The sequence below is a fragment of the Paralichthys olivaceus genome, chromosome 7, assembly GCF_024713975.1.
Source record: "Paralichthys olivaceus isolate ysfri-2021 chromosome 7, ASM2471397v2, whole genome shotgun sequence".
Classification (NCBI taxonomy): Eukaryota; Metazoa; Chordata; class Actinopteri; order Pleuronectiformes; family Paralichthyidae; genus Paralichthys; species Paralichthys olivaceus.
Window position 1 is genome coordinate 18995002 of NC_091099.1, and position 17472 is coordinate 19012473.

Sequence of the window (17472 nt, forward strand, 5' to 3'; positions counted from 1 at the left end):
ATAGTTAAAAAAGGAATTGCTGCACCTTAACTGTTAAAATCCCAGGAAATACTGTACCCCAATATGTATTAAAAGCAACAGGCGACGGAAAATGTATTTCTATGATATAATTTTTCATGTGATCATCTTTGTGGAAATTGTAATTTGCTTTTTCCGGAATATTTTAATGTGTGCTTCATTTCCCAGAGGGGGGGGGGGGGGTACAGCGCTAAAAAAAAGGGCCCTTAAGGGTCCCGTAGTTTTTCACTAGGTGGAGTCTGCTTTTAGAACCCCAACCTCACTTCATGAAAACAAAACGTGTGGAGAAAAATAACCTCAAGGAGAAGCCGTGGCCTAGCCAACCACTGGACACTGAGCAGCACAAAAGCGCGTGTGGGCTGTCCTCGAACTCCCTTCACCAAATGTCTCCATGTAGAAACCCACTTCCCATTAGGAATGTGTCTCTCTCACACGGACGCAGATGCACACACTCACACATATAAGTGGCACGCAGACAAAAACAAGAGGGGAGGTGAGCAGACAGAAAAATGCTCTTTAAATCTGCAGGGATCTTTGCAAATGACATGAACACAAACACAAATATGGCAGAGCCTGGGGTTAGACCCATCCCATCGTATGAGACTGCTGATGCTGTCCTTACTGAAGCTGTGAGGCCTGAGGGCGTCACCGCATAAGTATTAACCTCGGTCATATTTTACAAGCACCGCTTACTACCCTCGTCCAACATAAACAGGTGTGCACGCCAAATTGGGCGTCATTACTCCCCAGGCTAATGTCTTGTCTGCTTATACATATATATATATATATATATATATATACTTTCACTTTGGTATCTGTGAATCTAAATGTACAATCCCTGGAGCAGATATTTTTGAATCTGCTCAGTTAGTTCTGAAAGTACAATAGAGGTTACTTTTGTCTGTATGTACTGTAGATGTTTGGTTCACAGGGGATCCACATCCACTTTTTAAAATTTTGCATTTAACCTAAATGCACAATATTTTCTCATTTTTAGTTTGACACTTGATTTTAGTGGCTGTGCTTGTTTTTTTGATGCAACACTGAAGACATTATGAATGGCCTCCCAGACTTTCGCTATCTGTGCAGAAGAGACAAAACCCACTTTGGCATAAAAAAAAAAACCCACTTACGCAACACAATGAGAGACCTATGATGGCACATTATTTGGACAATACAGTTGGGGATGGATGGAGGCAGTCAGGTAGTGTTCAGAGTCCTCAGTCTGGGGTCCTGATGATCCCCACTTTGCCTTGTGGTCTATGATGTCACACAGGGCTCTGCCTTTGAATGGCCATGTGTTCCTCACCACTAATATCAAACAGATGATGAGAAACCTCCAAATGATGGTCTTTCACTAAGACAAGCAGTCAAAACAAAGTTAAAGGAACACAGAGAAACACCACTCCAAGCGATTGCTTGAAAAAAGAAAAGTCTATAGGTTTTTAATTGCTGCAGGCTGTGTTGCGGCCAGTGTTAAACTGTAATGTGTGCTCTTCTGCTTTGTTGAGAATAATAACCTTTTAAACCTGCACTTTCATGACAAAAAGACATTACGGGTCCACGAGGGCTGCTAAGAGGTGTTTTCAGCACAGTAGTACTTCCATGTTCTTGTATCACCTTAACCAAAGCCTTCACATCCTGGAATAACAAACACGATTTAAAGGATTGCCCCGGTGTAATCCGTCATCCATGGGACTGTTAAACATCCCCTTTCCTCAGCTGAGGGGGAGTCAGTAATTGAAGTGTGGTGTCTGGGAGACAACAATCCTTTTCTTCTCACTTGGTGTCTGGATAATCTCAGGCATCAGCTCAGATGACCTCTGACACCTGCGTTTTTAATTTCATCCCTTCAATTGGGTATTTTCTTTTTTTGCCACCCTTGATCCGCCCCCTTGCAGATGGGTCTTATCTTTGAAAGGCCAAGCTTTGTCTCACTTTGCCAAAGTTACAAATTACAGGAGGAGGCAGAATACTGAATTCCAAAGGAATTTTGGAGGGTTGTAGGTCACATCACAAAACATAAAAGAAACATTTTGAAAAAACCCCACAACATTGTTTACCATCTAGATTGGATGTACTTTTTAAGATGGTATAGAAATTTGCTGTAAACTGGCCAAAAAAATGTTGTTCTAAAAGATCTCTATGTCCTGAGGTGACATCTATTCTATTATCTACACAGTCATTACAACACACGATGAAACGTTTTGTGAGTCAACTGAAGAAATCAATTGTCTTCTCTAACTTTATTTAGTTTTCTATCTTCCTGTCCTCTGCACTGAAATCTCTAGATACGTTTTGCCAGTAAAGACTGAACAGTAGGTTGATGCACAGCCTTAGCAGACTTAAGCTTTATCTGTGATTTCAGTGTTCATGTTTCCTTGCTACTGTGTTTTTGCCCCCTGAATTGGAGGAGTGGGCACGTAGCTGCCAGTGTGAATTAGACCAGAAGCATTAGCTTGCAGAATATATACCATTGAGCTAATGACTCCCAAAAAATAGCTGCTTTAGAAGAAGGGACACACAGCAGACTCTGTTTTTCTATATCATATTTTTAATGACAAAATATTTGTCAGAAACAAATGGATTTATTTTTCTCAACCCAGGGCATAGTACGGGGAGCTTATGAGGTTCCGGTCCCCAGGGCTTCAGACAACTAACAAAACACGTTTTATTTCTGCTCTGCTGCCCACCTACAATGCTGTTCACATACAGGAGGACAAGTGGGAGCGTCCAGCAAATGAATGAAGTAGCATGGCTCTCTTTCACAGAGCGACTTCCAGTGTCCAGAGTGGTTATTTATGAATAATGTCAGTTATTCTACGTATGGGACTCTAAATTTACTGCCTTAAAAAATAAGGATATCAATCAACTTGTTTGTTTCTTCATTTATTGTGGTAACAAAATTCCACAATGGATAATTGTTGAGATTGTTTTGAAGGTCAAAAAGATTTACAATTATAAATTAATGACACTGAAATTATTCCAAAGCTATAAATTCTGTTACCATATTGTTACCATGCTTTGCAGACAATCCCTAACTCGCCTCGACAGCTGCTCTTACTTACATGGTGGATTCACTCCTCCAAACCACCCTCAATTAGCTCTTCTTCTAAATAACCACTCTTTTCACTTGCAGTTTCCGGCTACACATGCACCTCCTTGTTTCATCAAGCCATCCCATCCATCTCAAAAACACCCTCACAAAGGAACTACACTCTTGTTTGTGTGTCGAAAAACAAGAGGCACACTGAGCCACTTCCTATTCACATTGGGACATTTGCATGAAGCTTCTCTTCCCCCCATTTAGTGACTCCGAACAGCTCGGCCAACACGGAGAGCGTGAGAGGCTCAGGCGTTGAGCCAGTTATCCCATCATACTGTTGTGAATTGTACAGCATCATGCCGTGAGAACACGCGGCTGATATCAGCTGCTCCTCCACAACAACGAACATGCAAAGTGTTGAGGTAAAGAGTAACTCTGAGTGTCACAGGTGGCTACGACCACCCATGTCAGACAGCCCCAATTAATTTTGGGGGAAAAAAAGGAAAACATCTATTCATCCTTAAACAAAAACCAACTCCAACTTGATGCATAATCAGTTTTTGCAGGGTTACTGGGGATTTTTTTTAATTTTTGGGGGGGGGGTCATTGCTTTTATTTTTTTCAGTTTTCCATATTACTTGTTACTCCTTGCTTTTTCCCCTCTCTTTCTGTCCGTCTCTGTCTAATCACGTCTCTGCTTGACACAGACATGGAGAAGTTCCTTTCCATGCTGGGAGAGATAATTGACTTCTGTTCCGTGCGTGCCACAATCAAGACAGAAGACCACAGCGTATTACGAACATGTGCTGTGTACAAAATAATGTCAAAGTCAGCACACGGCTTGATTTATTTCATTTTATATTTTTAACGATGTATGCTTCATAATGCATCTGCCCGTTACTATATTAATGGAATGTTTGAATAACAGACTTCTACATTAAGTTTGGCAACAAATCTAGACACACACAATGACCATGTTTAATGTGTGTTCTGTCCTTCGGAGGGAGAGAATTTATGAAAATAATAGCTTTGGATATTTGCTGGAACAGTTGATGCAGGCAACTGAACACTGAGCGGGAACATTCTTGCACCAACATGCACTGAGCAATAAAAAGAAGAATGTGGATTTCTTACTGAATACTCAGGGAAAACTTGCTTGTAGGTTTCATTATGTAAATCATCATGTGGAAATGTATTTGCATCTTTGTCAAAGGAACCATGTTATTTTAATGTATTTGAGAAGAAAATGTGCTATATACTAGGCATGTTGTCAATAAGTTATTTTAACTGAGTAAATATGCATTTATTTCTATTTACACGACATCTGCATCCATTTGAGTAGCGCCTCTAAAATAAGTTACAAATAATGCAAACATAACTACAAACAGCACTAATCATGCTAAGTGCAAGACTAGGCTACATCAGACTCTTAATCTCTACAATATGTGGTTATTATAAATGTGCAAAAGTTATTACATTCTAAACTTCTTAATTAATATGTAAACCAAAAAGTAAACTGGCCTATACAGTCTGTAAACCTCACACAACCTCGGAATATGGGGTATTGTAGATAAAAGCTGAATAAAAGGCAACAACATGAATATTTAAAAATAAAGTGGTTATAGTTTAAAGTGCTTCAAAGCACTGCAGATTCTCAGCCAGAGAAGAGAAGTGTTGCTCTATGGTTTATGTCCCTTTTCTCATTCTGCATGAATTAAATAAACAGTTTGACATTTTTGGAAATGTAGTTAAGATTCACTTTCTTGCCAACACGGTGAGCAGATTGATACCTCTCATGTCTGTGTGTCACGTTTGCAGTAACAGACAGGCGGCAATGAGCTTAGCTTAGCTTAGCATAAAGACTGGACACAGGGTGAAGCTGCTCGCTTGAGTTTTTGTCGACACCTCTAAAGCTTATGAAGATAATGTATATGCTTTTATAGGGAGTTAAATGCATTCAACTAATTCTTGGTGAACAACAATATAGGACAGTGATGTTCTAGAGTCTTCTAACAACCAACAGAGTTATTGTTGTTTGTCAGCAAACTTTCACAGCACCTAACTTAATTTTATCATCCTATTAATGATTCATGATAACATGGTACTTACCAATTTACCAGCTAAACTTATTTGGAAGAGAAAACAAAGGTAAACAGTAAGAATATTACCTGTCTGTGAAATCATTCAGCTGACAGAATGTACAATTATTTAGTTATCTGTCTAAACTGTCATGTTTTACATTTTTGTCTACTTTCTCATTATATGCCTTGTATTTTTGACATCTACAATTTCGCAGTATCACTATGTTCAAAGCTCTCAACAATTACCTTTATGAGTACTATGTACAATAACTAATTGAAATTATCCCTCAAACTCCATAAGTTCGTCAAATTTGTAAAAAAAATTGGGTTTGTCCTGTATTATTGTGACAGAAGAGAGCTAATCTGCAAGTCACCTCTATAACCCCAGTCAGAACAAGTGAGTGAATCTGCGTGTGATTCTGTAGGCGAGGGACACGATTCTGGGGCCCGAAGCCTTCTTCTGGTTTCCATTTATATTTTGACCAATCACGTTTGAGATGGCTTATGTTGCCTGCAGGTAATCAGTCTGTGTGGAGCGCAAAAGAGACAGAACACATTGAATAAAATACATCATCTATCTTTTAAATTCACCTGCATTGATATGCAGATAGCTGTTAACAGAGATTAGTCAAAAATATATATTGCTGTTTGTGTTTGGTGAACAAATCTTCAACTCATGATAAAATGAACTAGTTGAACTGTAAACAGGGAATGACGAACGGAGGACAGAGTATTTGCCTGAATATCTGCTGTAAACTTCAGAAGAGCCATATTATTTGCCGTTGCCCCTAATTTGTCATCATATGACAGCTGATGGACTCCGACATTGGCCTTGTGTTAGGTGAAAAGGTTTATAAAGGCTTGACTGGCAGCAAATCAGACTTAATAATAATAATATCATAATATAGTTCATAGTTTTGGTTAACTCTGCTATTATATGCATGGGTGTATCATATTAATCCTCACTCCACTGACCACAGTCTTACAGATGTTTCAAAATAAAGTAACCACTATTTCTCCAGGCAGGTTCAACTTCAGTTGACATTTTAGCAATGAACTGCCAAACTGAGTCAAATGGGAGTTTATTCAGTTTTCATGGGTCGTATCTGAATATCAGTGCAACACTCGACAACACATCCAGCAACATATCATGTTTCATGTTTAATGAATTGAGGAAGAATCTCTGTAGTGAAATGTGTTTTCTTGCTACTGTCTCTTCACTGAAATTGCAAAAGTGTCCAAATATATGTTACTGTTCGGGGTAAAGGAAGAGGCAACAATCTAAGCTACAGTAAAATAGAACCAAGGTGATTGAATGTGAAACACACTGTAATGATGTCATTTTTTGTCAATACACCAGTAACCATGAAACCCTTTTGTCTTTCTTTTTCTTTTTTTTTAAAGAAAAGATGGGGTGTTTTAGGGATGGGGGGGTCATTTTCTATTAGACACACATCTTCAGTCAGAGTTTCTAAAAAGTATTTTTCTTTACACTTAGTACAAAAAAAGACATCTCTACCCGTTAGTGCTTCGTTTTTAAGATACTATAACATAAATAAACAATTTATTTTCAGTGTTCAGAACAGACAGTTCCAGTGTGACTGGAAAACTAACATACTCCACCATATTCCAGTTGGCAGCAGAGGGTCTAACAGAGTTCTCCTCTCAGATTTTGGTACACCTGAACGCACCATACTTACAAAATGTTCTTCATTTCTGCAAACCTCTAACATTAGCCCCAAACAGTTTGGGGGAGGGGGCGATTCATGTCAAGATTCACTTTTGCTCCCCTGGAGTGAGAATACGACAAAACCCTTAAAAGTTTTCAATCAAGACTTGACAAATCTCTCTCAGTCCCCACTCATCAGCTGCAGTCATTTTGATCCACTCCCGGGGTACTGCGTTTCCTCTCCGTGCACGAGTCTCTTGAGAAATGAACAGTTACAAATTCCTAGAGTGCAACGCACAGTTACGACCGAGGGCCTCATTCAGTACGTGTAGTCCCAACTTCACTGCGGATACATCAGTACATGAGCATAACCTCTATGTGACAGTAAAGTTCTTGGGTATTACCTACTGATATTTAGCATTTACTTTCTGAAAAGCAATTAGATAAGATTCTGCTGTGCAAAACGATGCCATGAAGAGCTGATAGTGTAACTCTCCATTCCTTTTATTTCAAAATCCCTCACTGGTCCCAGTCACACTTTTATCTCGCTCTACCAGGTCTTCCTCATTCAGCTTGTACTTGGCGCCTCAATTCCTGGCACTGAGTTCCTCATGTCCTTATTTGCAGGTAAACACCTCCGTCCTCTCACTGCATGTGTTGCACTTGACGAAGCAGCACCATTGGAACTTACAATTGCACTGCCACACTTTGGTGTACTGGTGTGTATTGTAGCCCCGGCCGCAGCACATAAGGTCGCAGCCATCTGTGTGTGGTGAAGTGCGGTTGCACAGGCGTCCCTGCGTGCCCACGCTCCCTGTGGCCGCATCCTCCTCGCAGTAGTTGGGCGACCTCTCGATGTAGACGAGATCGGTCTCCATGGGCTTGCGGTAGCCCTGAGTCTGCTTCACCTTGAGGTGGGTGGGCTGTCGAAGTCGGCTAGCCCGGACTACCTCCACATGCACAGCTTCATTGTACTTGTCCTTGAGTACGTAGCCAATCTCGCGGAACTTTGGAAGTGTAGTCCAACAGGTTTTGGTCGTGCAGGATCCTGAGACACCGTGGCACTTGCACTCTAGCTTCATCCTTTCTTCTAGAACCTGAGGAGCGATAAAACACAACAACTGTAGAACTGCATTAAATATAGAAAGGGAATTTAATTCCCAACCTTAAATCAACTACAACCATCCTTGACAGAGGCAGAACCCCATGTCTCACTTAATGAGCTAGGTTTTCCTCCGTACACTATATAGAGGTGTATGTATATGGTTTAGGAACTGTTTACAGTTGGCCATTTCATATTTCTGAAATCTAAAATCATTAGTTGCAGGAAGAGGACACAAAACATTAAATACTTTATTGATGAATACTTTTTACCAAGATGCTATCTGATTGCTAGCTTTGTTTTGCGTTGCTATGTAAGTCAAAACAAATTGGAAATATTTCTGATCAACAGCATGTCACAATATCTGAAAATTTAAGTCATGGTTAACGTGATGTTTCATGTCCTGAGGGAGGGAAAATTGCACTTACTGGTAATATCCCATCCTGCAATTTAGTCTACCTAAACCACATCAATGACAGGCAAAAGTAAACATGGATCTCGTACAACTATCAATCATCTTGGATCATTTGAAGCCAGATTATTCTATCATTGGATGTGTTGCACATGCAGCACAAAACAAAGACAAAGACAATGAATTGTTCACAGCTGGACAAACATCTTGAGGTTTACTTGAATGCTCAGTCAATATTGTGATAAATAGAAGAAAGCAACGTTGCCATGTGCATGAAAACAGATTTTAATAAATCATTCATTCTATAGCATCCTAGCAACATCCAAGATACAGGTCAGAGTCCTCTTAAATGCACTTATTATTCCCTAACTGCTCTGTTTTAATTTAGTCATTGAATTTATCTCCAACAACATGGTACACATGGAAGAATGTTATATCTTTGCTGCCGACTCCTCTGGAATTTGGGAAATATTGTGTACCGTCATCAGCGTCAAGTATGATTCCTTTGACCTGTTGGACGAACAAACAAAATAAAAACTGTTCCCCTTCACATTCTGATGAACTCAATGATCAATGAACCGAAGAAAGAGATGGTTGAAGTTCGAATGCGTCATATTAACACATTTGTAAAAGTCTTGCCATGACCGCTTTAACCCATTTGGGAATCCCCCCATTAGTTGAATGGTGTGATGGGCCTTTGTTGCATAAGATGTATGTTTGGTTGAAATGGCTTTCTCTTGGCACCTCGCATTGGCAGCAGCACAAATCATAATTTCTATCAGACGCTAATGAAATGATGAAATGGACACAAGAGTTGTTCACCATCTCTGACTCTTATGTGATCACAGCTTTCAAATATGCGGACATTTGATTGAAAAAATATTTATCAGCTTCCCTGAATTCATAAAAGCTTAAGTCACTTGTCAACCTTGCCTTGGATGGCGATATATAGACCGAGGATTTCCAAAAATGCATAGTGCGAAAACCACGAGGAATGCCTTTCAGAAGGAATCTGAGGGATGCATGGAAACATTTACTTAAACTGTGTCCATCAGAGCCAATCTGTTTCTAATTAGTCCAATAAGACCAGATTGTCCTTCACAGATGACTTGTCAAACACACACCCAATTCAAGATGATGCAGATCTCAGGGTGATTCACAGGGTGTTTTACATTTGGTTTGGTCACGAAACCAATTATAATTTTAATTCAGTTTCAATGACGCTTCTTATCAGTGATTGAAAAACAAAATCTCAGCTGGATCCCATTGGAGGCACACTCTCCCCTCTCATCAGAACAATGATCATTCAGCTCCGGATCAGTTGATTTGTCTTGAGTTTATTGGTCTTAAGACTTTTTTGTGGCACATGCTGCTTCTTAAATGAAGCATCTTCTCTGACATTAACAGGGAAAAGGAACTATATATTTCAGGCATAGATAGCATTTTTATCTACATAAAAGAGCAGCATATTCTTAATAAATAACCAATAAGGGTCCCATTAGTAAGTGTCTTGCATCCAGATAAAACATCCAATACATTGTGATGTAGCACCAGGTATAAGCGTCTCCATTTGACGGATTTAAAATCTAAAACAACCCCCATCAAATATATAGCTGTAGCACCCATGTAATACATATTTGTGTGTGGGCGTGTGTTTGAAACGGCCACTTGTGTGTTCGAACTCTGACCTTAGGTGATTTGATATGATAGCATATGTTTTGTGTAGTGCTATTCTACCTGGTAGTTATATTCTGTTGTGCGAATAAAAAAACATGTACTCGTCTGAATAGAGCCGATCCATCAAACACCAAATCCCACAATTCCTATCCACCAACCCCCTTTTTTCTCAGCGCGTCAAGGCAGCTAGCTAACTCATACAGAAACTTGGTGAATGAATTTAAATAAAGGAAACTGAAGTTGAACTGCTATTAGAATATTGACATAATTATACAGTTGTAATGTCCCTGCAGTCAAGATAATAGTTCTCTGTTTGATATGTGTGTGACTTGAATGCAACAAGTAATTTGCTTGTCACACAAACGATCAACTGCGCTGTACCTGCAATGTTTTTCAGAGATGGTGACAGATGCTAACTTGTGATATGTTGTGGCCTGGGCTACAAAACTATAAACCTCTGTAGCACCAGTGATGTGCAAAAGTGAGCTGTAGCACTTTGCAACTAACAGTTAGCAGCATCAGTGCACTACTTAACAGATATCCATAAACTAAAACACACGCACTGAGCTGGTTTGAACAATTGTATTTCATTCCACACTTTTGATGTGTGACAGCTATCTAACCCGCCCTAGTGCTAATAGGGTTAAACAAAGAGTATATCCAGTGACAGCTCAGACCTCTGTGTTCTTAAAAAAATATCTTCCACTCTGAGACAGACCTCCACTTTCCTTCTGTCTCAGCAAAGACATAATCTGATGTTTTGCACATCCTCCTCGAATTCAAGTTTCCGAGCCCCGAGTGAGAACAGCGACAGTGCCAACTCCAGCCCTGGCAGTCTAACATGCCAGCACCATGGCATTCAGTGAGGACCCTGTCAGTCTGCTGTGCTAACACCGGCATTGTCGGCCTGCTTTCACACCCTGAATAGACGCACTGTCGTTTGATGCAGTCAAAGTGACATGTTTTGGTATTGTGCAGAGAACTGCAATAATATCCTGTTCCTGACTTTACACTTCATAATTCTATGAAAGGAGCTGAGGGGCGATGGCAGTCCATCTGGCAACCATTGGCCAGGATTCACATTCCCAGTAGACATGATAAAGCCTGTTATTAATTAGATCCATTTGTCAACATAACATCATCTCTTCTCTTTTATTTGCCTCTCACAATCTCCTCTTTTTTTCTTTTCCTGCACGACTGTTCTAGGATGACTAATAGCAAACAAACATGTCCATAATGAACTTTTCCAACGTACTCTCTCAGAAATGAAAGCCTTCGCTCTTAGAATGCAAGTGAATGCCAATAAACGGCTGAAGAAATACAAGCTGCTGAAAGACTATCTGTGTGATCAATCAATCAACGGCCAGATCAATCACAGCTCTCTGACATGACTGACTTTTACCACTTTTATTGGGATTGTTTGCTGTTCTGTACTGGAACACATTAACACACACACTTGCAGCCATGTATATAAACACACACACACACACACACACACACACACACACACAGAGTTGTTTCTCCATGACTTCAGAGGTTGTTACATTGACATACACTCATTTCCTGGAGACTTACTGTAACCATAAAACATTTTTTTCACTAATTTTTGATGCATTATGACTCGTAATGTTCTGTTTTAAGATGATTTTATGTCATGTAATCCCATTTTATTAAAACCTGGGTCTGAGTTTCCTCATAGTTTCTATCGCTGAAAACTTGTTGCCTAAATTATATTATATTTATATATATTATGAAAATCAGATCTGGGCTAGTATAAATCAGAATTATCCTTTAAATCAGGGAACTGTTTTTAAGGTGGAACTAGTTGCTTAATTCATATCAATTAAAAATATTGTTTTATTTGGAAAAGAAAAACTTGTGGAAAAAGCATCTGAGGTTCTTTACCTTCCTCCCTGCCTCATTGTTATGCAAGTTCATCAGGCGGCGTGGGGTCTTTTTAATCTCGCGGGCATCCACGAAGCGGCGGGAGAACTCGATGCCGTACTTAATGTCGGCTGAGCAGCCTCCCCACTTCCAGCCCTCCTCCTGATTGTAATACCCCTGCTTCTCACGGTCGCAGCCACACTGGCTCAGGTTGCCCTGGCTGCAGGCTGCTGTAATGGCGTGGGCCACCCCTGCTGCTGTGATGGCATAGGTGAACGCTGCTTCCCGGCTGCCTGGAAGAGGAGAAAGAGATCTTTTTAGGAACATTTGGGTAAAATGAGATACTTTTGGAGGATGACTTGTCGGTGAGTGACATGAGACAACACAATACAAAACCCCAGCAGACATTTTGATCTGAATCAAATGTTTGGCACCTCATATAAGGCATTGAACACAATATAAATATGTTGTATAACAGGTCAGACAGCCTTTATTGTTATCTATCCTTCTTTAGTCTTGTAAACCTTACACCTCAACATTCCAGTCCCATCATCCAACACCGCAATGTGATCTTGATAAAAAGCACCAAAATTCAAAGTCCACTCCCTATAATCTTGATAACCTACCAAATATTCCTCCCCCTCTCCTAAACAGCTTCCCTCCTGCACCTTGGTACAAATGTGGTCACATTTCCGACCGCAAAGTCCTTGGACCCAGTCTGCGAGAGTGCTGTGTAGGAATTCCAGTGTGGGGAGAGCTGGTCTAGGTGCTGTCCAAAGTGCTGAATTCCTCTACAGAAGCACCTTGTACTGTTGCCCACACTGTGAGCAGCTGGGGTCTGCAGGTCTCACTGCCTCACTCGCACTGTACAGCCAGAACAAGAGGCACTCTGTGGAGCCAGAGCCAAATGGCACCGAGACTGCACATGATAAGATTAGCAGCTAAAGGACATACAGTGTGTGTATTACCTGTGTCAAAATTATGTAAATCCAAATAAATCTCCTGTCTGTGCTGTCAATCAATCTGATCCCTCAGACTGAAGGATTATAATATTCTCATAGAGATGCAAAAATTCTCTAACTTCTGATGCTAATGGGTAAGATGCAAAAAAGCCCCATCGTCAAGAAACAGTAACACAGCTTCAGGGTTCTGAAAAAAGAACATATCATGGATGCAAGCTGTCAATGCAGCAGTAGCAGTAACATCATTTTACACTTATTAAACCTAGGGTTGGTTATCCTGTAAAACACCTTTGCTTCCCATCCTCCATCAGCTGCAAGCACACAAGAAAGTTTGAATGACTAAGGCTTATGATAACGAATTTTCACTGCAAATAATCACAATATACAGTTTTGATTATATGTTCATTCAGCTGCTAATACCATTTTGCTTATAACATAGAGAAAGAAATTCACAGAGCCTATCATGATGCATTCAAACACTGTAGCTTGTTTTGAAAAAGCTGGAACTGTCAAATGACATTCATTATTAATAAATGACTTGAATGATTAATAGGTTTTTGAATTTGTTATTGATTTATTATCCAGATTATATTATTACATTAAGGTTCTTTGGAAAATGAAAGATATATTAGGGGGGGGAAATGACAATGGTACACATTCAGCCCCAAGGTTGATGACAATGACATTGCCATTCCATCCCCTTTTCTTCTCAATATCCTCTAGTATTCCTCCTCCTTTACTCTCCTTATGGCTACAGAGGGATCAGGCTTAAAAGGCCTCTCCTGGTTGAAAACAGACTGTGGGTTGTTACAGCCCTGCTCTCCCTTCAACTGGCAGTAATCTGGAAAGGGGCCGAGCAGAAGAAACAAAGCTAACCGCAAAGTGTTTCAGGGGGCCTTTCAGCATTCGGAGAGGAATGTTTGTATGACTTTTGATGTATGTTGTGTAATGTACTCAGTTGTAATTAGTGGAATCTCTCTAGGTGAAATTCTTCTGCCCCTCAGAGAACCAAAAGCTTTTTGTTGATATATGATTTCGTCAATAGCTTTCAGAGGAGTTGCACAACAAACTGCACATTCTTTCCCTGCAGAGAGGAGAAGATGCACATGTGAAGAGCGAAGGGTCAATAAATCACCCGTGATTAGAGATTCCTCCGTGTGATTTATTTAAATGTAATGATAGCAGCCTGTGACATGCATCAGATGTGACACATCTAAAATGTGTTTTTATAGGTAAAGAGTTTAAACATATATACAAAACCTCATGGCAGCTACAACAGATGTGGATCTGGTAAAAACTCAAAATGAAGGAGTAAACTGTCATATAACATAAACATTCAGTTACCTATAATAAATACGCTGTCAGACACTGCAGACAAACCCACAGTGGTATCCACCAAAAACAGAAATAATACCCTGAAATGAGCAAACGGACAAGGTGTTTACATCTGCAGCAGCAAAGTACGACAATAAAGTGGAAATTATATGGAAACAAAACACACACAAAAAACATGTTTCAGATGTGAGAGAAAAAAATACAACATGGCCTGTGTCACTTTGCCTGACCAAATAAACTCTTAACCATTTTGAAATTTACTAGGCATAAAATCTTTGCTTATTTTACATCATTAAATGGAAGCAGACAGTGCAGTCAGATAGCGCCAAGACTGCTAGTGTTAACTGGAGCCTAGCCTAGCCTAGCCACGACTAGGCCTCCTATGCAACAAATTAAAAGTGTAAAATGTACTTATCTATAGTGTTTTTATTGCCTATGATTATGGAGCTTTTTATCTGCATATTAGAAGTAATTTGCATGAAGTACTTCTTAATATACTGATTATATGCAGTCATCTGTTTTCCATTTTATATCCTCCTCTCTCTTTTGCACCTCTTATTCTAGTCTCAGGGGCATTTTCTGAACTCTCAAAGATGTTTTCACCCAAAGCCACCGTTAATTTCCGAACCTGGCACTGGTGCTGCAGAGCTAATACCACGGCCACAGGTTTGCCTGGTGGGGACTGACTCACAACCGCTTTCTTCTCTGGTTAGCAGCAGAGCTGTGCCCCACCAGCTTGTGGTAACTTTCTGCTGCCCCCACCTCGCACACACATGCACAAACGGAGTTGCACAGCTGTAAACGTATGCACGTTCACATGCACGCACATGCCCAGTCAACGGCCACATAATAAAAATACACAACACGCTGCCCTCCACCCTCACACATGCACTGTTAAAAACACATTTGCACATAGACGCACAAACAGAGCGGCAGTTGTAATGTTTAAAACAGGATAAAGACAGTTTCCAGAGAAAGGGTGGTTCCCGGAGCCGGAGATGCATGCCCATTTCTGGGCCCATTGAGTTGTGCTGCTCATGGGGAAAATGATGATGGAGCTTGTACTGGATGTCACCCCCCTGGTGGGTCTGGCACTGCCAATGCTCTGCCTGGCCAAAACGAAAGCCAATTACACAAGCCAGGGAACTGTGGTGATCAAGACCCTCTTTTTTACTTTGTGCAACGAACAAAAAACACATCAGAATTTGGGAAATCACATTTTTAGCACTTGAAATACATTGTCCACTTGGTATAAATATTCACTTGGAGCATTCAGTCCAAAATGGTTATATTATGTGATATGATATTCAATCCAAAACATTTTTAGTGATGCTTGGACTGTAGAAAAACACATTAGAAGAAGATTAGAATCTATGTATGACAAATAGAGAAAGTGCCCAAAATAACAGAAATCAAGCTAACGGAAACCAAAGATCCAATGGTTCTGCTAATGTACTGAACAAAACTAATATACTAATAAAACCACAACCAGGAAATTCCATATTTTAACAACAATGCTTTTGTTAATCATTGTGCATAATCACTATGCTCCTGCGCCCTCACAAAGGAAGGCCCTGCTTTGCTGAACAGATGTGTGGTTGATGAAATGTGGAGGAGGAGGAAAAAAAGCACCCATAACAGCAGCAGAAAGCCCTGAAGAAGCTGGCCCCAGAGTCCTGACAGCCCTCCAGGAGGAACCACCCTGGGATAGCCTCGCAAGCTGCCAGTGGAAAATTGGAGTGACCAGAAAAACCTCAATGAACTTGGAAACATCCAGGAGAGAAGAATGAGGGAATATTAAACCAGATGTCTAATGGAGTTTAGTGGCAAGTGTCTGCAACACTATCCAAGAAAGTAGGGGAGAAGATCAGTCTGGCTTCACCCCGAACAGGTACAAGAAGCCCATAAACAAGCATTAAATATCCCGTAATATCCTCGTGTCATGGACTGAAACCGGAGATGCAGTAAAAGCTACACACTCAGTACGCCTTGGCCTTCACATTAACTGACCACAACACTTTGGATACTGGCCCCTGCTGCGATGCCCGTCATGTCTCTTGATCATCTGCCAAAACAGGGACACAAAAAGAAGTCTCTGGATGTAGTGGCTCGCCGCTGAAATGGCAATCTGTGTTTAGAGCCGGAGGAAGGCACACCACTAGACAAATTTCACATGACACAGCACGGGAGATTTACAACTGACGACACTGTACGGGCTGTGCTGGTACAGTGTATGCTAGCTGATCTGGCGACACCACCGCTGACCTCAACGGGTCTTGTATCCGTCACTGCTCGCAGGCCATGGTCAGGCTTTGCTGCTGACAAGAGAGGAAAGAGAAAAGATATACTGAAGAGACTTGGGCTACAGTCTAAAATACAGCCCAAGGTCAGTTTTGCTGTGTGTCTACCCCATCCAAAGATAAAGACTTGAAATCTAAACTGAAGGAATCTGTTTTCTGGCTAGTGAGACACCAAATGGACAACAACTGTGTCTTATCTTATTTTATTTTTGTGCTTGTTTGAATGTTTTTAAAATCTTGTTAGCTGTAAATATCTGTTAATATTTAGTTTCTGGCACAAAGGAAGCTACTGACAACCCGAGTCACATTTCTTGTTTATGCCAGCATCCTCAGCCACAAAGGTTGATTTTGATTCTGCCAATTTGAGGTTGCACGAGCACATAAGAAGGTCTGCGGCCGACATGAGCTGCAGTGAAGCATGCACACACAGAACGCTGCAGCACAGATACAACTTCATCACTGCAAGTTTAGGCTGGAATACGGGGACTTGCCAAGCAACAGGAACACACACACACACATACAGCTCGGACCGGGCAAAGCCCAGCAGTGCAGCTGAATGGCCTCTCCACACAAGCTGAGCCTGTTGGTGGAGCAGTGAAGGGGAAAGCTTTTTAAAGGCTCCCCTCATCCCGGACATGCACTCACAGTGCAGGGACACCGGAGGATTGGATTGCATAAGAAATTACATCATTTCAAAAACACAACGATACACTGGAGTTTTAGAACGTTGTAGCCATTAAGCACAAGGACATCCTGTCATGGACAAAAGGCACCACAGTGAACAAAGGGAAAAGTGTCACCTACTGGTGGCCAAGAGTCTTTGCACTTGTGGTTTTGTTGACAGTAGATCATGAAATGGGCAAGAAACATAGTATTTTATTTTTTACTTCAGGGCCAGACAGTCGACAATCACATCTTCACCTGCCACTTTGAATTGAATTTGTTAGCTGACCCTGTTTTTGTTGTTTTTCCACTTATTTTTCTAC

At 40.7% G+C, this 17472-nt stretch overlaps 1 protein-coding gene across 2 annotated transcripts in view; it reads right to left on the bottom strand.

Moving 5' to 3' along the window:
* Positions 1–6674: 6674 nt before the first annotated feature.
* wnt7bb (wingless-type MMTV integration site family, member 7Bb) overlaps positions 6675–17472 on the bottom strand; it is a 30804-nt gene continuing 20006 nt past the window's right edge. For both annotated transcript variants that reach the window (XM_020078115.2, XM_020078109.2), the window contains exons 3-4: positions 11911–12182; positions 6675–7911 (exon numbers count right to left, since the gene is read on the bottom strand). In XM_020078115.2, the coding sequence (XP_019933674.1) occupies positions 7432–7911; positions 11911–12182 (752 nt within the window). In that variant the 3' untranslated portion in view covers positions 6675–7431. The remainder of the gene's footprint in view (positions 7912–11910; positions 12183–17472) is intronic.